The sequence below is a fragment of the Cnephaeus nilssonii genome, assembly GCF_951640355.1.
Source record: "Cnephaeus nilssonii genome assembly, chromosome: 21".
In the NCBI taxonomy this organism is placed as follows: domain Eukaryota; kingdom Metazoa; phylum Chordata; class Mammalia; order Chiroptera; family Vespertilionidae; genus Cnephaeus; species Cnephaeus nilssonii.
Window position 1 is genome coordinate 24,127,359 of NC_137092.1, and position 16,278 is coordinate 24,143,636.

Below are 16,278 nucleotides of genomic sequence, written 5' to 3' on the forward strand. Positions count from 1 at the left end.
GCTAGTGCTCTGGTCCCAGAGCAAAGAAAGAAGCAGAGGATGTAGAGCTCACGGGTGACCCCGAAATGCTGAGGGATGGCTCAGCAAGAAAAGGGACCTTACCATTGGCCACAGCTAAGCAGTGACGAGGTCAAAGTGCTGGCCTTGGAGTTCCCTCCCCAGAGACGAGCGTTGCCAGTGCGAAGGGGAGAGTTGCCTCCTCGTTGCCATGGGGCTTGGCGTTTAGAGTGCTTTCACCTCTGCACGTCATTTATCCAGGACAGGCCTGCTTTACACTTGAGAAATGGGTCGCCTGAGGTCTGACTATTTGACTCGCGCATAGCAAAGCCAGTTCCTAAACAATTGATTTTTAAATTTTATTTCAAGTTCAGGGCTTTCTCCACGACATTACGCTCCCCTCTGTCTCAGATATTCTAGTTAGTTCCAAGCCATTAACCGCTGTCGGCTCCAAGCAGTGGCTTGGTCTGGCTCTGTCCTCGGCCTCCAGCTGTTTCTGTCTCTGCCTGGGGATGGACGAGGCCTGTGTGCCTGATGGAGGAGGCATCCCTGACCTTGTCCATCTTCCTTTTCTGTCTGGACCTGGTACTTCCATGAACCCTCATCGGCCCTGGACTGATTAAGGATGCTGGAGCAGACAGCTCAGGATTTGAGCTGGTTCCTTGGCTGTTTCCTTCTTTGGCTAAAAGCCTCCAGTGGTTTCCGTGTGGAAAGGCATTGTGACATCAGAAATAAAAACACAGGATTGAGAGTCAGGTAGCCTTAGGTCTGCATCTCAGCACTCTTCACGATTAGCTGCCTTCCCTCTCCGGACATCCACTTGCTCATCTGTACGTGGAAATGAAAAATAACTGTATTTTGATCTTGTGAGAATTAAATAAGGTAAAATGCATTCAGTGTTCAATATAGTGCGAAGCATTTAGAAAGTGTATAATAAGTGGTAGTTATTTTGCCTACCAAATAATAGTCCAGACACTTTCGCAAGGCTCAGGGATCCTCCCAGCATGGCCCCTGCCCTCGCCTTCCCCTCAGCAAATCTGTCTATTCCTAATGCAAGACATGCCCTCATACCCCCTGCTGTTCTATCCTGGGTTAGTGTGTGTGTGTGGGGGGGGTGCGGAAGGCCATGCCACCTAAGGAGGGGAGGCTCTCCAGAGCGCGACACCCCCACTCTGTCCCCCGTGCAAGGGGTTGTAACACAAATCCACTGGAGAGCATGTTCTTCGAGGACAGGGGACTGGGAGCTGAAGGGCAAGATTGCAGTGAGTGATGAGTGATTCCGCGTGAAGGATCTGGAGGGCCACTCGGCAATTGAGCGGGAAAAGTCTCATCTTCTACTGATGAGACGTAAGAGAAACATGGCATTATTTTCTGGAGAGCTGCTGGGGACTTACCAAGAAAGTGGGAAATAAATGGAAGATTGTGTGGCCCAATTAAGTCCCAATTAAAGTGGGACCAGGGTATTCTAGCCTGTGAAATTATCCTCAGACTTTAACATTAGAGTCCATTTTTAAACCTGGTAAAATTTCACTCATTAGCTAAGCAGTGTAAAAAAAATAATAATAAATCTGATTATATATTGAATAGCAATGACTAGCAAAGGATTATTGGATGATTATATTTAAATGATGTATAAAAAGCACATGAATTAAAGTGCCTCAAAGTGCTGGGAGAGTTGTGCGGCTAGATTGATAAGACATCTCCTGTGTGGTCTTGCTGACTTGGACAGCGGCTTGGATAACTCTTACAGGTGTGGACTTGGGAAAGGTCCTTCGGCCTAGCCCATGTGTAAATTAGGGTCTGTTTCAACGAACGGCGGCTATTCCTGACTCTCTGGCTTTGTTACCCAGCATTCCTTTCATTTCAAAGGGCAGTTTTCAAACCAGTGCTGAACATATGTTAACACAACTGAGAATGCAAGCGTGCCTTTCTGCAGCCACTCAAAATCGGAGCTTTTCAGCGGCAGCTCAGCAGTGTGAGGCCTGTTGGAAAATGGTTTCCTTTTGACCCGTGTCTGATGACTCCCCCTGACTCCTCTCTGTGGGAGTCAGAGTGGGGCCCATAGCCCCATTCCTCACAGCACATGGACAGCCCTTAGGATCGGAGCGTACCATCATGGTGCCCCGTTTTCAAAATAAGGGACACTCCATAGGGTGGTCAGAGACCCCCTTGGTTCCATAGTATGATATTATATTGGGATTCTAGGGCATAATTTATTGTAGAGAGAAAATTCTGTCCTCTATCCAGCTGTGTGGGAGGAGCCAGAATTATTGAGCCTTTCTTCCTAAGGGGGTGTCAGTCTGAACCTCCGAGGACCTGCTCAGATGCTGCTGGATGTAAAGGTCTGGGGGTTAAGGACCTGGTCAAGCAAAGTGAGCGCCTGGAGTGCAGGACCCTTGACCATCTGCCTGGCCATTGATCCCACTCTGTTCTCTCATTTTGGGGATAGGGACGGTTCTCCCGTAGCTTTTGCTCAAGACGAATGCAGCCAGGGAAAGAGGGTGACCCTAGGTCCTATGTTGTTGTTTTCGTAAACTTTTCAATCAAGTTATTCCAGTTTTCCGTAGCATTGAGCATACAATTACACTCTGATTTGTTTGCTTGTTTACTTGAGGCCTGTCTTCCCTGCTAGACTGGGTAAGTTCTAGAGGGTAGGGACCTCATTTGTTTTGTTCACAACTGTGTATCCGGCACCTAGAAAGAGTCCCTGACGTGTGTGAAGGACTCCATCAATGCTGTTATATGAATGCATAAAGGGATACCTGACTGACCTACCCGGTGTCCTGTGTGAGAAGATGCTGTTACCATTTAGGGGAAGGTATTATCTCTGCCCGCTTAACATTGGGAGATTATCACATGAGAGATTTAAGGTTTATGAGGCCTTTGGGTTGACTTCCCAAATTAGTATCCATTTGTCATTTGCAGTGAAATTAATATAATTTTGAATACGGGACCATTTACTGAGTAAAACGGTATTTGGAAGTTTTTGTGGTATATGGTGGTATAACATAGGTTACAACATCGGTTTAATGTGGCACATTAAAAAGACTTTAAGAGAAATTATCTTCACTGCAACCAGCAACTAAGAACCAAAGCCTGAATTCCAGGCGCTTCCTCATAGCAGCAGGCCGGGTCACGAGGCACTGCAGGCTCACTCTCCGGGCCGTCTTATGCAAGGCCCATCTCCCGGGCCGCCGGTTCCTCGCGGTTAAGAGGACCTCAGGGATCTGTTCCAGCCTGGAATCCGGTGCGCTGTTTGGCGGAGCCCAGAGCAGAGCCTGCTGGTGCAGAGGCCTAGTCCAGAGCAAGAGCTCCCAGCACCACAGCCCAGCTCGCCCTGCCAAGGCCGGGCGCTCTCTCAGCCTCTCTGAATCTCTTCTGTGAAACAGGGATAGTAACACCTACGCCCCAAAGTTATTAGGGAGTCCAAATAGCAGCACTGAAAGTGCCCAGCTCAGACTCTAGCCAGAAAGAAACACGTAAAAAGCTAGCTCTCATGATTTCATCTCAAGTATTTTACATTTACGCTCTCACCCTTTTTTTTGATATGTTTTTAAAATTAATTTTAGAGAGCGGGAGAAGGGGGAGAGAGAGAAACACTGATGTGTGAAAGAAACATCTATTGCAACCTGGGTATGCGCCAAGCTGTTGCTAAACCTCACCAGTAGAGCTCAGATGATTTTTTTCAAGCTGTACAGTAAATAGCTCACGATGGACAGTTGGTCATTTAATTTATCAAAAGACATCCCTTTGTGTGACATCAGGACCCTGCTAGACCCGCCTTCCCCATATTTCGAGGCGGTTTTACGGTGTTCCTCATCTGTGCTTTTTAGAGATGTCAGAGTGCCCCTCCTAGGTTGGTCACGTGGCCCCTGTTTGAAGGAAGTCCTTCATGAGCATAAATATGTCAGGATGACTTGAATGCCTTCCCAGAGAGGTAAATTCTGGCCCAGAACAGGTGTAATTCCTCCAGCTGGTTTCTTATAAATTCACTGGAAACAGTAAGTGTCTGAAGACGACTAAAGAAATGGAAATAAGAGCCTGCATTTAGAAAACTTCAGTTACACTAGGCTCAGTAGAATAAAGTACGATGTGGGAAATGCCGCCCAGTTGGAGGCAGCCGCACCCTCCGCCTTTGCCAGTGGGAGGGGGTGGGGAGCACGTGGGTGCTGGCCTTCCTTTCACAAAGCCTGTGGGCTCTGCGGGTGCCAAGGCCGTGAGGCTGTGAGCGGGACCGCGCGGGCCTGTGCGCCTCCAGTTTCCTGTCTTGTAAGGTTCCCTTTGTCCATCAAGTTTCTGATCTTCTTTCTCCCCATCCCCTCTTCTCTCTCTTTTTTTAAACTGCTTTCTGCTCGGATCCTCCATAGAAACGCTTTGGGGTAAATATCACTCTCAATTTTCTTTGAAGGAAAGAACTCGGGACTGGGTGGGAGGAGGGAGAGAGCATGTTTGGGAGGGAAGGGTGGCTGGTTAAGGACAGCACAGTGAGTTTACGTGAGTGCTGAGTTTTCACTGACACCCGAGAGAATATAAATCAGGAGTCGCCAAGCCTTCTTGGGAAGTGGCCCTTCTGATTGGTTTGAATATGTAGTTGGCTTTGCCTTTTTTAGATAGGTAGATAGATGACCCTGATACAAAAAAGTTTATAAAATATACAAAGCCCCTGCATGCAAAAGACCTTACCGATGTGACATTTTTGGATTATCTATGTCCACCTCCAGGGTGGGCTAAAAGTGGCTTGTAGGTCATGGCCTATAACCTTTAAGAGGGTCTTTAAATTTACAATCTGAGCGTAGCCAGCATTTCTTGAGTTACATTAAATGTCTCCGACCTGGGATGGACTTACCGCCCTATCGGGGGTGGGTGTGACAGGAACAACCACTGGCTGTTCTGGGCCCCCTTGCTCAGGTAGTTGGCCTGATGGTCACCTGGGCCAACACGAGGGAAGAACCAGAGCCTGAGCTCAGGACTGACAGCCTCATCCGCACCGTCTGCGTGTTTTACAAACTGCAGTTGTTTGAATTGAATGCAGAGATCTCAGGGGATGAGCAGGGTGGAGAGAGAGATTGCAGGTTGATTTATTCACTCCATTCAAACTAAAAAGAAATGTATCTGTAAGGAGCAAACGTTGCCAAGAGGCTGCAGAGGGCGGGTCATTGGCTGTGGGGGCGGATGGACGTGGGCAGGCACTGCAGTCTGGGCCATCTCCCAGCGCAGGGCTCTCTGCAGTCTGTGCTAGGTGCACAGCATCGGAAATGGGGAGGGACTGCGGAAAGAGCCAGCCACACGGATCACTGGGGTGTGAGCCAAGGTCCTGGCAAGAAGCCTGCATGACATGCCGTCTCTGGAGTAGGCAGCCCAGCACAGCAAGGGTGTCGGGTCCCCAGCAGCCTTCCTCACCCTGCTCTCCCCTGAGCTGACGAGCTCTGCTGAGGTGACAAACCTAGAGCCAAAGACAAGGGCGAGGCCAAGTCCCCTAAGGAGACTTGCTCTCAACCATGGGGTACTAATTCCTTTACCCAATATCGTCGGAGAGTCTACCACTGCAGAAGCAGGAGCCTGGGCACAGCGGGGATCCACAGTGTGTGACCATCATGTTCCCTAGTCAAGTTCTCTTCCTTGTTCGTTTTGCCTGTGAGCTAATGAGCAACATTCCACTGGCTGATAGGGAGAGGAACTGGTCATTAACGTGTGCATGGATGCCTCTGTGTGTGTGCATGGATGCCTGTGTGTGCCTCTATGTGAGGATACTAGTGTGTGTGTGCATATGAGAGTGTGCACAGTGGGGAGTGCCTTGAAATGTTTCCCAAAGCATGTTCTGTGGCGTCTCCCAGGACCCAGTTCCTGGCCTTTGGCCTACCTCTCCCCCTTCACTCTGTGGTTAAGCAGAAATGTGAATGTCACTTCCATTTCTCCCCGTCCTGCGATTCCCTGGGGGCTTTTCCCCTGCAGAACCAACAAGGGCCGGGACATCAAGACCATCAAGTCTCTGCGGGTGCTCCGGGTGCTGAGGCCTCTGAAGACCATCAAGCGCCTGCCCAAGCTCAAGGTGATGCTTTCTGAGTTTCTTCTCAACAAGTCCCCTTTGCCCATGCTCTCTCTGCAGCCACGGTTGGCTTGCTTTTGTAGAATTGTTTTCTGGGAATATTCCTGTTGCGCACATGGGGACTTAAGTTCTTTTCATCTACCTGGCAGCATCCCAGGAAATCGATGAAGGGGCTTTTGCCTCTTGCATTCGGCCTCAGGTGATAGTTTGTACACTCTGGTTGTGGCCTGTCATTCAGGACAAAATCATGTGACTGTCCCGGAGCCTCCCCAGATGGAAGCAGCGGGGCCGCTGTCTAGTCTCCACGCTAGGTCGGGCCAAGTAACCAGGGTGTTTCCCTCCTTGAGATTCTAGAGCAGGACGGACTCTGGCACTGGCCCTTCCTGTTTGAGGCACAGATCGGTCAGTCGCTTGCCCAAGAACAGAGGCATTTTGGGCAGAAGCAGAGAAGAAACGGGGAAGTGAGCTAGGGTGGTGAGGGTCTTCCTGTTGCCAGGACCTGTGTTTGCTTTCACAGGCAAGTCATCTGGTTCCCCTGCTCCTAACAGTGCCCTCCCTGCTCAACTGCCCTGGGCTCCTCCCCGAGTCTTCCTGCCCTCGGGGTGTGCTTTCCCACTCCAGCCCTGTTTGCTGCAGGGTGAACCTGCCTCCCCCACACACATCCATTGCTGTTGTGGAAGCGGAAGTGTCCTGGGAGAAAAGTTGTCTCCTGCATTCCTGTGAATGACAGCCAGCCCTGCTTCCTAGTTCCCCTTCCTCATTGGGTTCACATATTCTAGAATATTCCCCACCAACCCCTCTGCCTCCCCCATGCTGCCCTCAGCACACTGTTACCCTTTCCGCCCTCTGGCTCTGCAGAGGCAGCAAAACCAGCTGGATTTATCAAAGGCGGGGACTGCAGGGAAGACACTTCTGAAATCCCCCTACCTGGCAGGTCCATGGCTTCCTCTCAGAGCACAGGGCCCTGGCCACCTGCACGGGTTCCCAGGAGGCTCTTCCCCCACCGGAAGTGTCCTCACTGCCTGCTTTCCCCTGCCCTGCCTTCCCGCCAGGAGGAGGCACCTCCCACGGTGTCAGGCAGTGCCTGCCCACGTGACACCCTCCACCTGGTTCAGGGCCCAGCGCTGTGCCTGGACTGGGCCAGTGCCCACAGGTGTTTGTTCCCTTCTGTCCCACCCCGACCAGATTTGGCCGGGAGACCTGGGCCCTGACCACTCTTGTGTCTCGTCTCTTTCACCCTATGTGGGGTCCTGGGGAGGGTACAGGTGGCATGATGAGATTAGGTAACAGACTGGAGGGCGACCCCAACCTTGGTTCATTCCATTTAATGAAGAAAAGCTGGCTCCTCTCTCTGTCACTCGGTCACCGAGAGAGATGTTGGTGGCTCTGGCGGTTCCACAAGGCTGCGTGTCACTCACAGTCCCCGCAGTGTTGAACTAATTACACCAGCAGTGTTCACCCCGCCCTGCGAAGAGCGACTGCAGAGATGCGATGCCACCGTGCGCCAGACTCTCCAGTGAGCTAAACCTAAAAACCTAGAAAATAACCTAAAAATGGTTTGAAATGTGTTCATATTACTCCCATATTTCCTCCTCATGGCTTAGGGCTTAGAGCGGCTTCTCCCAAGAGGAATCCATTGCCCCTTTAACTGAATATCCTGCTTCGGCGCACCTGGTCTTCCATGTTCACCCCCGGGCAGCTGTCCATCCCTTCCCATACCATCTGTTGCATCTGTATCCCAGCTTTCAACTGGAGAACATTTACGTAAAGGGTTGAATGTAATTGAAGCAAATGCATGAACTTGCATAAAATGGACAAAGATGATAGTTTATTATCATTCCAATCCATTTAGAAAGGTAAAGAGAAAACAACATATTCAGTATACGAATCAAATCTAAGAATGTCACCAAATACATGAACGGTCAGGCAACAAGCTATTTAATGGCTGAAATGAGCTGAATGAACCCAAAGATCCCTTTCTACAGTAAATTTCTGTCTTCCCGCTAGATAGAGTACACCTAATGGGGTTCCTCAAAGGAGTTCCTCCATTGCCTGATGGCATCTGTCTCTCTTGCTCTGGGGTCGCTGTCAGATTCAGAGCATGTGTCCCCTTCTCAGGTGGTGGGTCCTTGTAGTCGTGACCAGCTTGGAAGCCAGCTCTGAGTCCCATGAGTGTCACTGCTGAGCAAGGCGATGCCTCCTGAGGCACCTTCTCAGTGGGCTGGCTCGTGATGGTGTGGCCCCAGCTCAGCTCTAGGCAAATGCGCAGGCCCTTCTGGGACTCACACCCCGGCTCTTCTGTGCACAGGCTGTCTTTGACTGCGTGGTGACCTCACTGAAGAACGTCTTCAACATCCTCATTGTCTACAAGCTCTTCATGTTCATCTTCGCTGTTATCGCCGTTCAGCTTTTCAAGGGCAAGTTCTTTTATTGCACGGACAGTTCCAAGGACACGGAGAAGGAGTGCATGTAAGTGCCACCACACAGCCCGTCCACACCGCTCACTTTCTGCTGAAGCGTGTTCCCAGGAGGCCCACGCGACCTCCATACGTAGCTCTATTCTTTCTCTCATGCCCTTCACGTTTCTCTTTTAGAAAAAGGCAAAATGGGAGGTTGCTAAACTTTTTTGTGTCCGACATGGCACCTGGCATTTTACCTCATATATATATTTTTAATCTTAAATGTTTATAACCACCTTTTGAGATAGGTTTTATTTGCATCTTGGAGATGTGGAAGCTGCGGCTCTGAAAGTTTAAGTCAGTTGCTGAAAGGATTAGGAGTCAATCTTCTATGTCTATTGGGCACCAAATCCCATTTTTATTCCACAGTGATACACTGCCTTTGAATAAAATTCCTTTTTCATTGCATTTGTATGCTGATCAGTTACCCTGCATCATTGAAGTCCATAGAATTCCCTGACTCCCCATGAGCTATAGTGAAGGGGCTCTGTTTCATTTCTGCACTGATTGTAGAGGCAACTATGTAGATCACGAGAAAAACAAGATGGAGGTGAAAGGTCGGGAATGGAAGCGCCACGAATTCCACTACGACAACATCATCTGGGCTCTGCTGACCCTCTTCACCGTCTCCACGGGGGAAGGATGGCCTCAGTGAGTGACGAGCTTGCTTGTCTGTGAGCTGGGGTGGGACCATGTGGTTGCCTTTGAGAAGCCGATTCAAGATGAACCAGGATAACCCTTAGTTATTATACCTGGGAGAGTAAGTGGCTCTGAGTGGGTGAGAGAGGCAGAAGAAAGAATGGAAATCCTTAAGGTAAAAATCGAGAGGGAGCTGAAAAAGTCTAGTAAATATTTGAAACTCTTAATGTTTTAGCCAAGTATTGAGAAGTTGAGTGGAGCCATTGTAATCCTATAGAACAAGTAAGTTTTGAACAGCTTTCTATCCCTTACAAGAGTCCCTGGGAGTTGTTTTAAACAGATTTCTCCTCCAAGCTCACCCTACACCTGAGGATTGAGGGTTGGGGATGAGCTGGCAGAACCCAGAGACACTTTCTGTGATCACACCTCTTCTAAAGAAGACAACAATGTAGTTTCTTTTTTTCAAAAAAATTTTTTATTGTATTTAAGAGAGGAAGGGAGAGGGAGAGAGAGAGAGAAATGTGGATGTGAGTCAAATATCGACTGGCTGCCTCCTGCACACCCCCTACCAGGAGTCCAGTCCACAACCCAGGCATGCGCCCTGACCAGGAATTGAACAAGCAACTTTTTGGTGCATGGGTCGATGTCCAACCAACTGAGCCACACCTGCCAGGGAAGAATGTAGTTTTATGCTACCCATAGCTGTACAGTGACTTCTCAGAGATTTGGCAATTACCTGTCACCCCTTTCTGGTGGCAGCATGCTCTAGTTGGCAGCAAAATGCCAAGTGGAAATCCAGGAGTCTCTTAGTATTGAATATGACAACCTAAACTATCAAATAATGTCACTCTGTTGCTTAGAAGTTAGATGCCTGATGGAGCGGGCTAGAAAGGCAGTGGGTTGAGGGTCACTGAATCCCCACCAACTTGGTTATTATGGACCCCAAATATATTAATGGAAGTTCTGCACAGTCAAGGAGGTCAGACAAGAAAATTATAACAGGTGGCATATCTCCTACTGAGTCAGAGCAGCGGCCAAGACGGCCATCCGCCATCTGTGCCCCCTCATTCTGTCCCCACAGAGTTTTGCAGCATTCTGTCGACGTGACAGAGGAAGACCGAGGCCCGAGCCGCAGCAACCGCATGGAGATGTCCATCTTTTACGTGGTCTACTTTGTGGTCTTCCCTTTCTTCTTTGTCAACATCTTCGTGGCTCTCATCATCATCACCTTCCAGGAGCAAGGGGACAAGATGATGGAGGAGTGCAGCCTGGAGAAGAACGAGGTGGGTCAGGTGGTCTGCAGCGTGGGCAGCCAGGGCTCCAGAAAGGGACTCAGACCAGCAGTGTTGGGAAGGAAGACAGTCTCCTTAAGATTTATAGGGAAAAGGTGGGGGAAATTAGTCATTAAATAAACTTTTTTTGAGCATCTGCTCTGTGGAACTTCGCCTATAGGTGCAGTGCAGAGTCTAAAAGTGTGGTGTATGGTGGGGGGTGATTAAGACACCTGGTCACCTAGTTGTGTTGCTCTGTGGTGCATGCTTGCTATAAAGGAAGGGGATATGGCTTGTTTATGACTGCTTTTCTAGTAACAAGCATAGTTCTGGTAGATTGTAGGGTTCATTATTTTTATAATGGAAGTGAACTAGCAACTGGGACTATAAAAGAAATGCATCAAGTGCTATGGGAACGCATAGAGATTTTGCCTTCTGACTGAGGGCATCAGATAAGGCTTCCTGCCTAAACATCTTCGCCACACGCCATGTGAAAAGGGCATTATTAATAACCATTAAGTTCTTACCCCATGTGACAGACCCCATCCGCCCAGTTCTCTGTATTCGTTTAAGGTGACATCCAACCTACAATGTTGTCCAGACAATCCCTCTTGCCATTTTTACATCTGCCTGTGCCGCCCTATGTTTAATGCACTGTCCTCTTCTTCTAACCGTCTAACAGAGCCATGAATGTGCAAGGCTTGGGGATTTGGGCTTGGGCCAATAACCAATCACAACTTTCCTACAGAGGGCGTGTATCGACTTCGCCATCAGTGCCAAGCCGCTCACCCGCTACATGCCGCAGAACAGGCACACCTTCCAGTACCGCGTCTGGCACTTTGTGGTGTCTCCATCCTTTGAGTACACCATCATGGCCATGATTGCCTTGAACACCATTGTGCTGATGATGAAGGTGAGAGGGTGGTGGCCGGGGGCAATGGGGCAGGCGAACCTCGGGGACTTTTTCCTCACAGAGCAATTGCGTGTTCACCCAAGACACTCCATCTTACCAGTGTGAGGGTCCTTACCTGCTTTTCCATCATGGATTCTCTTTTTGATCTTCTCTCATTCAATAGCCCAGCCTCTGGGTCTTTGGGGCAAAGTACAGTGAAACATAGCAGCTGCCCAGTAGTTCCCAAGACCAGAGGTTGTGATGGCAATGAATTTCAGACAAGGGTAGAAATGTATGGAGATGTAGGTGATCACAGGGTTCTAATGGAGTGTTGGAAGAGATTTGACCTTGTTTTTTACTAAATGGGCAAGTTTTAACTCTGGGAAAGGTTTCTGTCCTGCCCACCTTCATCTTGAGAAGATTGGCTTTTGCTAATAAGTAGCCTTGAGGGAGGGTCTCTGTTTCCCTCCATTTTGTTTCGTTCTTCCCTATGGAATATGTAAGTCTTCCCTATGGAATAGCTAAGTCTTCTCCGCAGAATTCCATGTCGGTCTCTCCTGCACCATGTGCCAGAGTGCCTCCCAAGGGGAGGGGTGAGAGATGGCCAGCCTCGGGGACACGGAGTACCCCTCTCACTTTAAGGGTTGGTTCTTTCTCTCCTCTTTTCTCTTCCTGGCAGTACTACTCTGCGCCCTGTACTTATGAACTGGCCCTGAAGTACCTGAATATCGCCTTCACCATGGTGTTTTCCTTGGAATGTGTCCTGAAGATCATCGCGTTTGGCTTCTTGGTACGTCATGGAATGTATCCTCATCACATTTCTCCCCAGCCTTTGTGGGAAGGAGAGTGGGTACCACTACTCAAAAATGGTTTGTGTTCCTACCCACCTAATTGTGGGCTCCTTTCGACTGCCCAGTAAACTACCATGGAGACAAGGTGATGGTGGGTTGGGAGAAAGGGCAAAGGATAGGAGAGCTCCACGCTCATCCAGCTGTCCGCTCTGGTCCTGTCCGATTCCATCAGTGGTTGAGGGGTGACAGTCATTGGGTCTCACTAGCACTGCGATTTATCCGTTGCTAGGGAGCAAAGCAAGGACTGAACTAATAAACCTGGAGTGCTCATTTACTGTAAAAGGTATAAAATTTTATAACTCAAATGGGAAAATAGCTGTCCCTCTTAGCCTCAAACATAGTTGATAATAGGTTTTACCTAATGTGCCTCCTCCCCTTAGTTACACGAAGAGTAATTTCTGCCAACAAAAATGTTTATTAAGCTTATAAAAGCTAATGACCTTTGAAGTGTGTATGTGTGTGTGGGTGGGAGAGAGAGGTGTGTGTATTCTGGACTTGGGTTTGGGAAGGGTTGGGATGAGTTTTTCTGGCATGAGTCCTCCTTTGACTTTTGAACTACTAATTATAATCGGCAAATTCTTGCATCTGCTCTCAAGAGTGGGAAGCAAACCTAGCCAATTGCTTCAGTGTCCTGTAAACAAGAGAGTCCTCTCGGCCCCCACCCCCTTGCTTCAGCGTTTACAGGGAGACCAGTGGGATGCAGGGGAAACCCATTTGACAGCTGTTTCCCACTTATTTCATGTGAGCTTCTATTCCAAATGATACGTGTATCCGGGTTTCTCTGCAAGAAGGGAAACTTTGCTTGTTGTCTGAATACGGGCTCGATAATTGCGAGTGCTGATTGTGGGGTTGCTTTGCTCTCTTAATGGCCCTTTGAAAAGTCATTTATTTGATGGCTTGGGGTGGAGAGTTGAAGGAAACCCATTGCAGGTGGCCGCATTGTTGTCTGCCTCACTTCCTTTTGAGTGTTTTGAGACTTGAGACCTGGGGAAATAAAAGAGTGAAAAGAAACTACCACCAACAAAGATGCCTGGGTCATACAGTCTAGCCCTGAGTGCGGGGTGAGCGGGGTGATAGAGAAGTGGTACCGCAACGAGGGAAGTTTCCCCGTGCATCTTGATTACTTGCATGTGGTATTAATACTACCTGTGACTTAAGTCCCCAATTACGTGTCTAATTATGGCAAATGCTGAATACAGACTTAAAAGCTTAACCCGATGATTCGGCCCCAAAGCCTGCCTCCTTCCCACCCTCACCCCCATATTGTCATTCAAGGTTTGGAGACATCTCCACAGAATGAAAGGCACCACTAGTCCCAGGTACGTCTTTACGTTGATGGAGTGCTCTAGGTATTCGGATACCCTAACATGCACCCTGTCCGGTCTTCTCAGTGACTGAAATAGCCATGGCCGGTAGCATCATTAGCATTATTGTTGCTCATTTAAATGAGGAAACTGAAGGTCAGAAAAATTGTGTCGTTCTTTTGAGGATTACACCATAAAAGGCAGTAGAATTGGAAAGTGTAATGGGGATAAAAAAGAAAGAAAAAGAGGGAGGGAATAAACATATACTGGTTGTCTATTAAGTACCAAATACTTTACATATTATTCATTTCAGCTTCATATCAGCTCTCTTTGATAGGCAGTGGTCTTCCTTTATGGCTGGGCTAGGGCTCAGGCAGGTTGAATGCTTTGTCCAGGGTTCCTACAAGGCAGAGCCAGCATTCAGATCCTGGTCTGGCTGACTTGGAAGCCCACACTCTGTCCACCGTAATGTACTATTCTGACTGCATTGTGGCTTCCCTGCCATACTGTGGGGAAGCATCCTCACCCAGAATCCAGGGCTTCCGTCCTCTGAGACCTGGCTTTGTATTCTCTCTGCTCTATGGGGGCAGATTCAGGTACTAGGCATCTGCCTCAGGTTGGGGATAAGAGGAACTTGGAGACTCACCTTGGCTCCAGTCATAAAGGAGTAGGTATTCACCATGGAAAGTGTGGTTGTGAGGTTGTGTGCTCCCGTTTCTCTCTATGCCTGGCAGGTACATCTGACTTTGGGATCAGACAAGCCTCACTTTGCTCATTCATAAAATGAGTATAACAATAGCTATTTGTTGTGTGTAGCCAATTAGGCAGTATGTATCCAATTAGGCAGTATGCCCAAGGCATCTAAGGCTTCCAGTCCTGAGTAGGTGTTCATTATGCGTAGCTCATCTCCCCACACTCCTTCCCTATCTTTGTCTCTCCCCACTCTTCTTACCAACCCTACCACTCAGCACTATCTTTCTGTAGACTCCATAGGAGGAATAAATGAATCGAATGAATGCCAAGGGCCTGGCCCAGTATCTGGCGCGCACAGCAAGGACTCACTGATGCCAGCCATGAGGGTGGGAGGGGGTCCACTTCTATAGTGCTCTGAGAGTGCCATGGGCAAGCAGGTGACATTGGGAGACCTGAGTGTCTGTGTCTTAAGGAAGACAGTCCAAGGTCTATGCTCACCTGAGCCCTGGAAATGGCCTCATAGCCCACTCTCTCTGTTGGGCAGAGTGTTATCTGATTGGTGGATTTCCTGGGTCCTTTGTTTCTCTTCCATCTCCTTCCACCCACTCATTTTATTACTGCTTCCTGGTACTTTATTTCATTACACCTCCTCAAAAGGTGTAACAGAGCACAGGAAAAGCGGGGGGGATGAAGTCTATTCATCCCATTGCAAATCACCCATTGGTTCGAAAGGCTCGATGGAGTTAGAGGGGATTTTAGCACATCTTTCATCTTTAGTCACTTAGGACATCTCTGTGACTTTTATTAATAATTGAAAGTCAGAACTGTATATTTATAGGGTCACGTGATACAAAATGGATAGTTATAGTTGTAGAAATCCTTGAAATAATATTGTAAGTAATTTGATTGTCTTGTAGGTGACAATGATCTTTCTTTTTCTTGGATTTATGATGCTCTTGGCCCCAAATCTCTTCCTTACATATGAGATTTTTAGTGACACCTTCAATAACAAGGTCTTCAGATAGTGATGAAACTGCTTCCCAAATGAGAAATTCCCAAATTAGTAAAGGAGACATAGCATTTCTGGTGTGAAATAGGAAACTGAAGCCAATGATGGAATGAACTTGTACATAAATTAACAAGTTTCCATTCCAAGTGACAAAGTTATGTAATAAAAGTTATCTTTTCCCCAGTTTTTCTTTTCTTCCTGGTTTTCTTTTCCTCCTTTTTCTGATGCCCCCCATGGCTGAATTCTCTTGGCAGAACTATTTCCGAGACACCTGGAACATCTTCGACTTCATCACCGTGATCGGCAGCATCACAGAAATCATTCTGACGGACAGCAAGGTGAATGGCTCGGAGAGCTGGTCTTTAAGCTTGGCCCTGAAGGAGCATCTAAGAAAACCCTCTGCACGTTCAGTCTGTTTTAAACTCATCAAACCAAACCCGTAGCCCTCTGAGTGTGGGGAGTTCACGTCCTCACTTCTGAGCTTTAGCCAGAAAATGCAAACATTGGAGGGCCCTGGATCTCACGGAAGCCTTGTTTCATCTGCATGACTCACATAGCAGACAACTCCTGGAGTGAGTGGAACAGATAGAGAGAGTGCCAGGAGAGACCTATTGTCTAGGATTTTTGCCCCCAAAGTTGTTAGACCTGAATCGTTTCCCTAAACCAGTGGTCGGCAAACTGCGGCTCACGAGCCACATGCAGCTCTTTGGCCCCTTGAGTGTGGCTCTTCCACAAAATACCACGGCCTGGGCGAGTCTATTTTGAAGAAGTGGCATTAGAAGAAGTTTAAGTTTAAAAAAATTTGGCTCTCAAAAGAAATTTCAATCGTTGTACTGTTGATATTTGGCTCTGTTGACTAATGAGTTTGCCGACCACTGCCCTAAACTGTTCATCCTAAAGAAGACTTGGAGAGCTCCTAGGAACTCTCTTAGAATGTTGGAGTAGATCTGTTCTTTTGGCATCTAAGTGCAGAGTTAGAACTTACAGAAGACTAGCGGGTTGTTTCTGTCTAACACAGGGCACCCTCCAGGGTACTTCCTTCTCCCTGGGAATAGAAGGCAGGCCTGGGAGGCGGAGAGAGATGGTCCTCACTGGCCCATCAGCCGGAGATGGGTTA

The 16,278-nt window shown here is 48.3% G+C and overlaps 1 protein-coding gene across 1 annotated transcript in view; it reads left to right on the plus strand.

The window, feature by feature from the left end:
* Positions 1-16,278, plus strand: part of CACNA1E (calcium voltage-gated channel subunit alpha1 E) — a 428,883-nt gene that overhangs the window by 374,898 nt on the left and 37,707 nt on the right. The window contains exons 28-34 of the mRNA XM_079761136.1: positions 5,950-6,046; positions 8,352-8,512; positions 9,016-9,153; positions 10,223-10,424; positions 11,161-11,325; positions 11,984-12,094; positions 15,416-15,499. Coding sequence (XP_079617262.1) covers positions 5,950-6,046; positions 8,352-8,512; positions 9,016-9,153; positions 10,223-10,424; positions 11,161-11,325; positions 11,984-12,094; positions 15,416-15,499 — 958 coding nt within the window. The remainder of the gene's footprint in view (positions 1-5,949; positions 6,047-8,351; positions 8,513-9,015; positions 9,154-10,222; positions 10,425-11,160; positions 11,326-11,983; positions 12,095-15,415; positions 15,500-16,278) is intronic.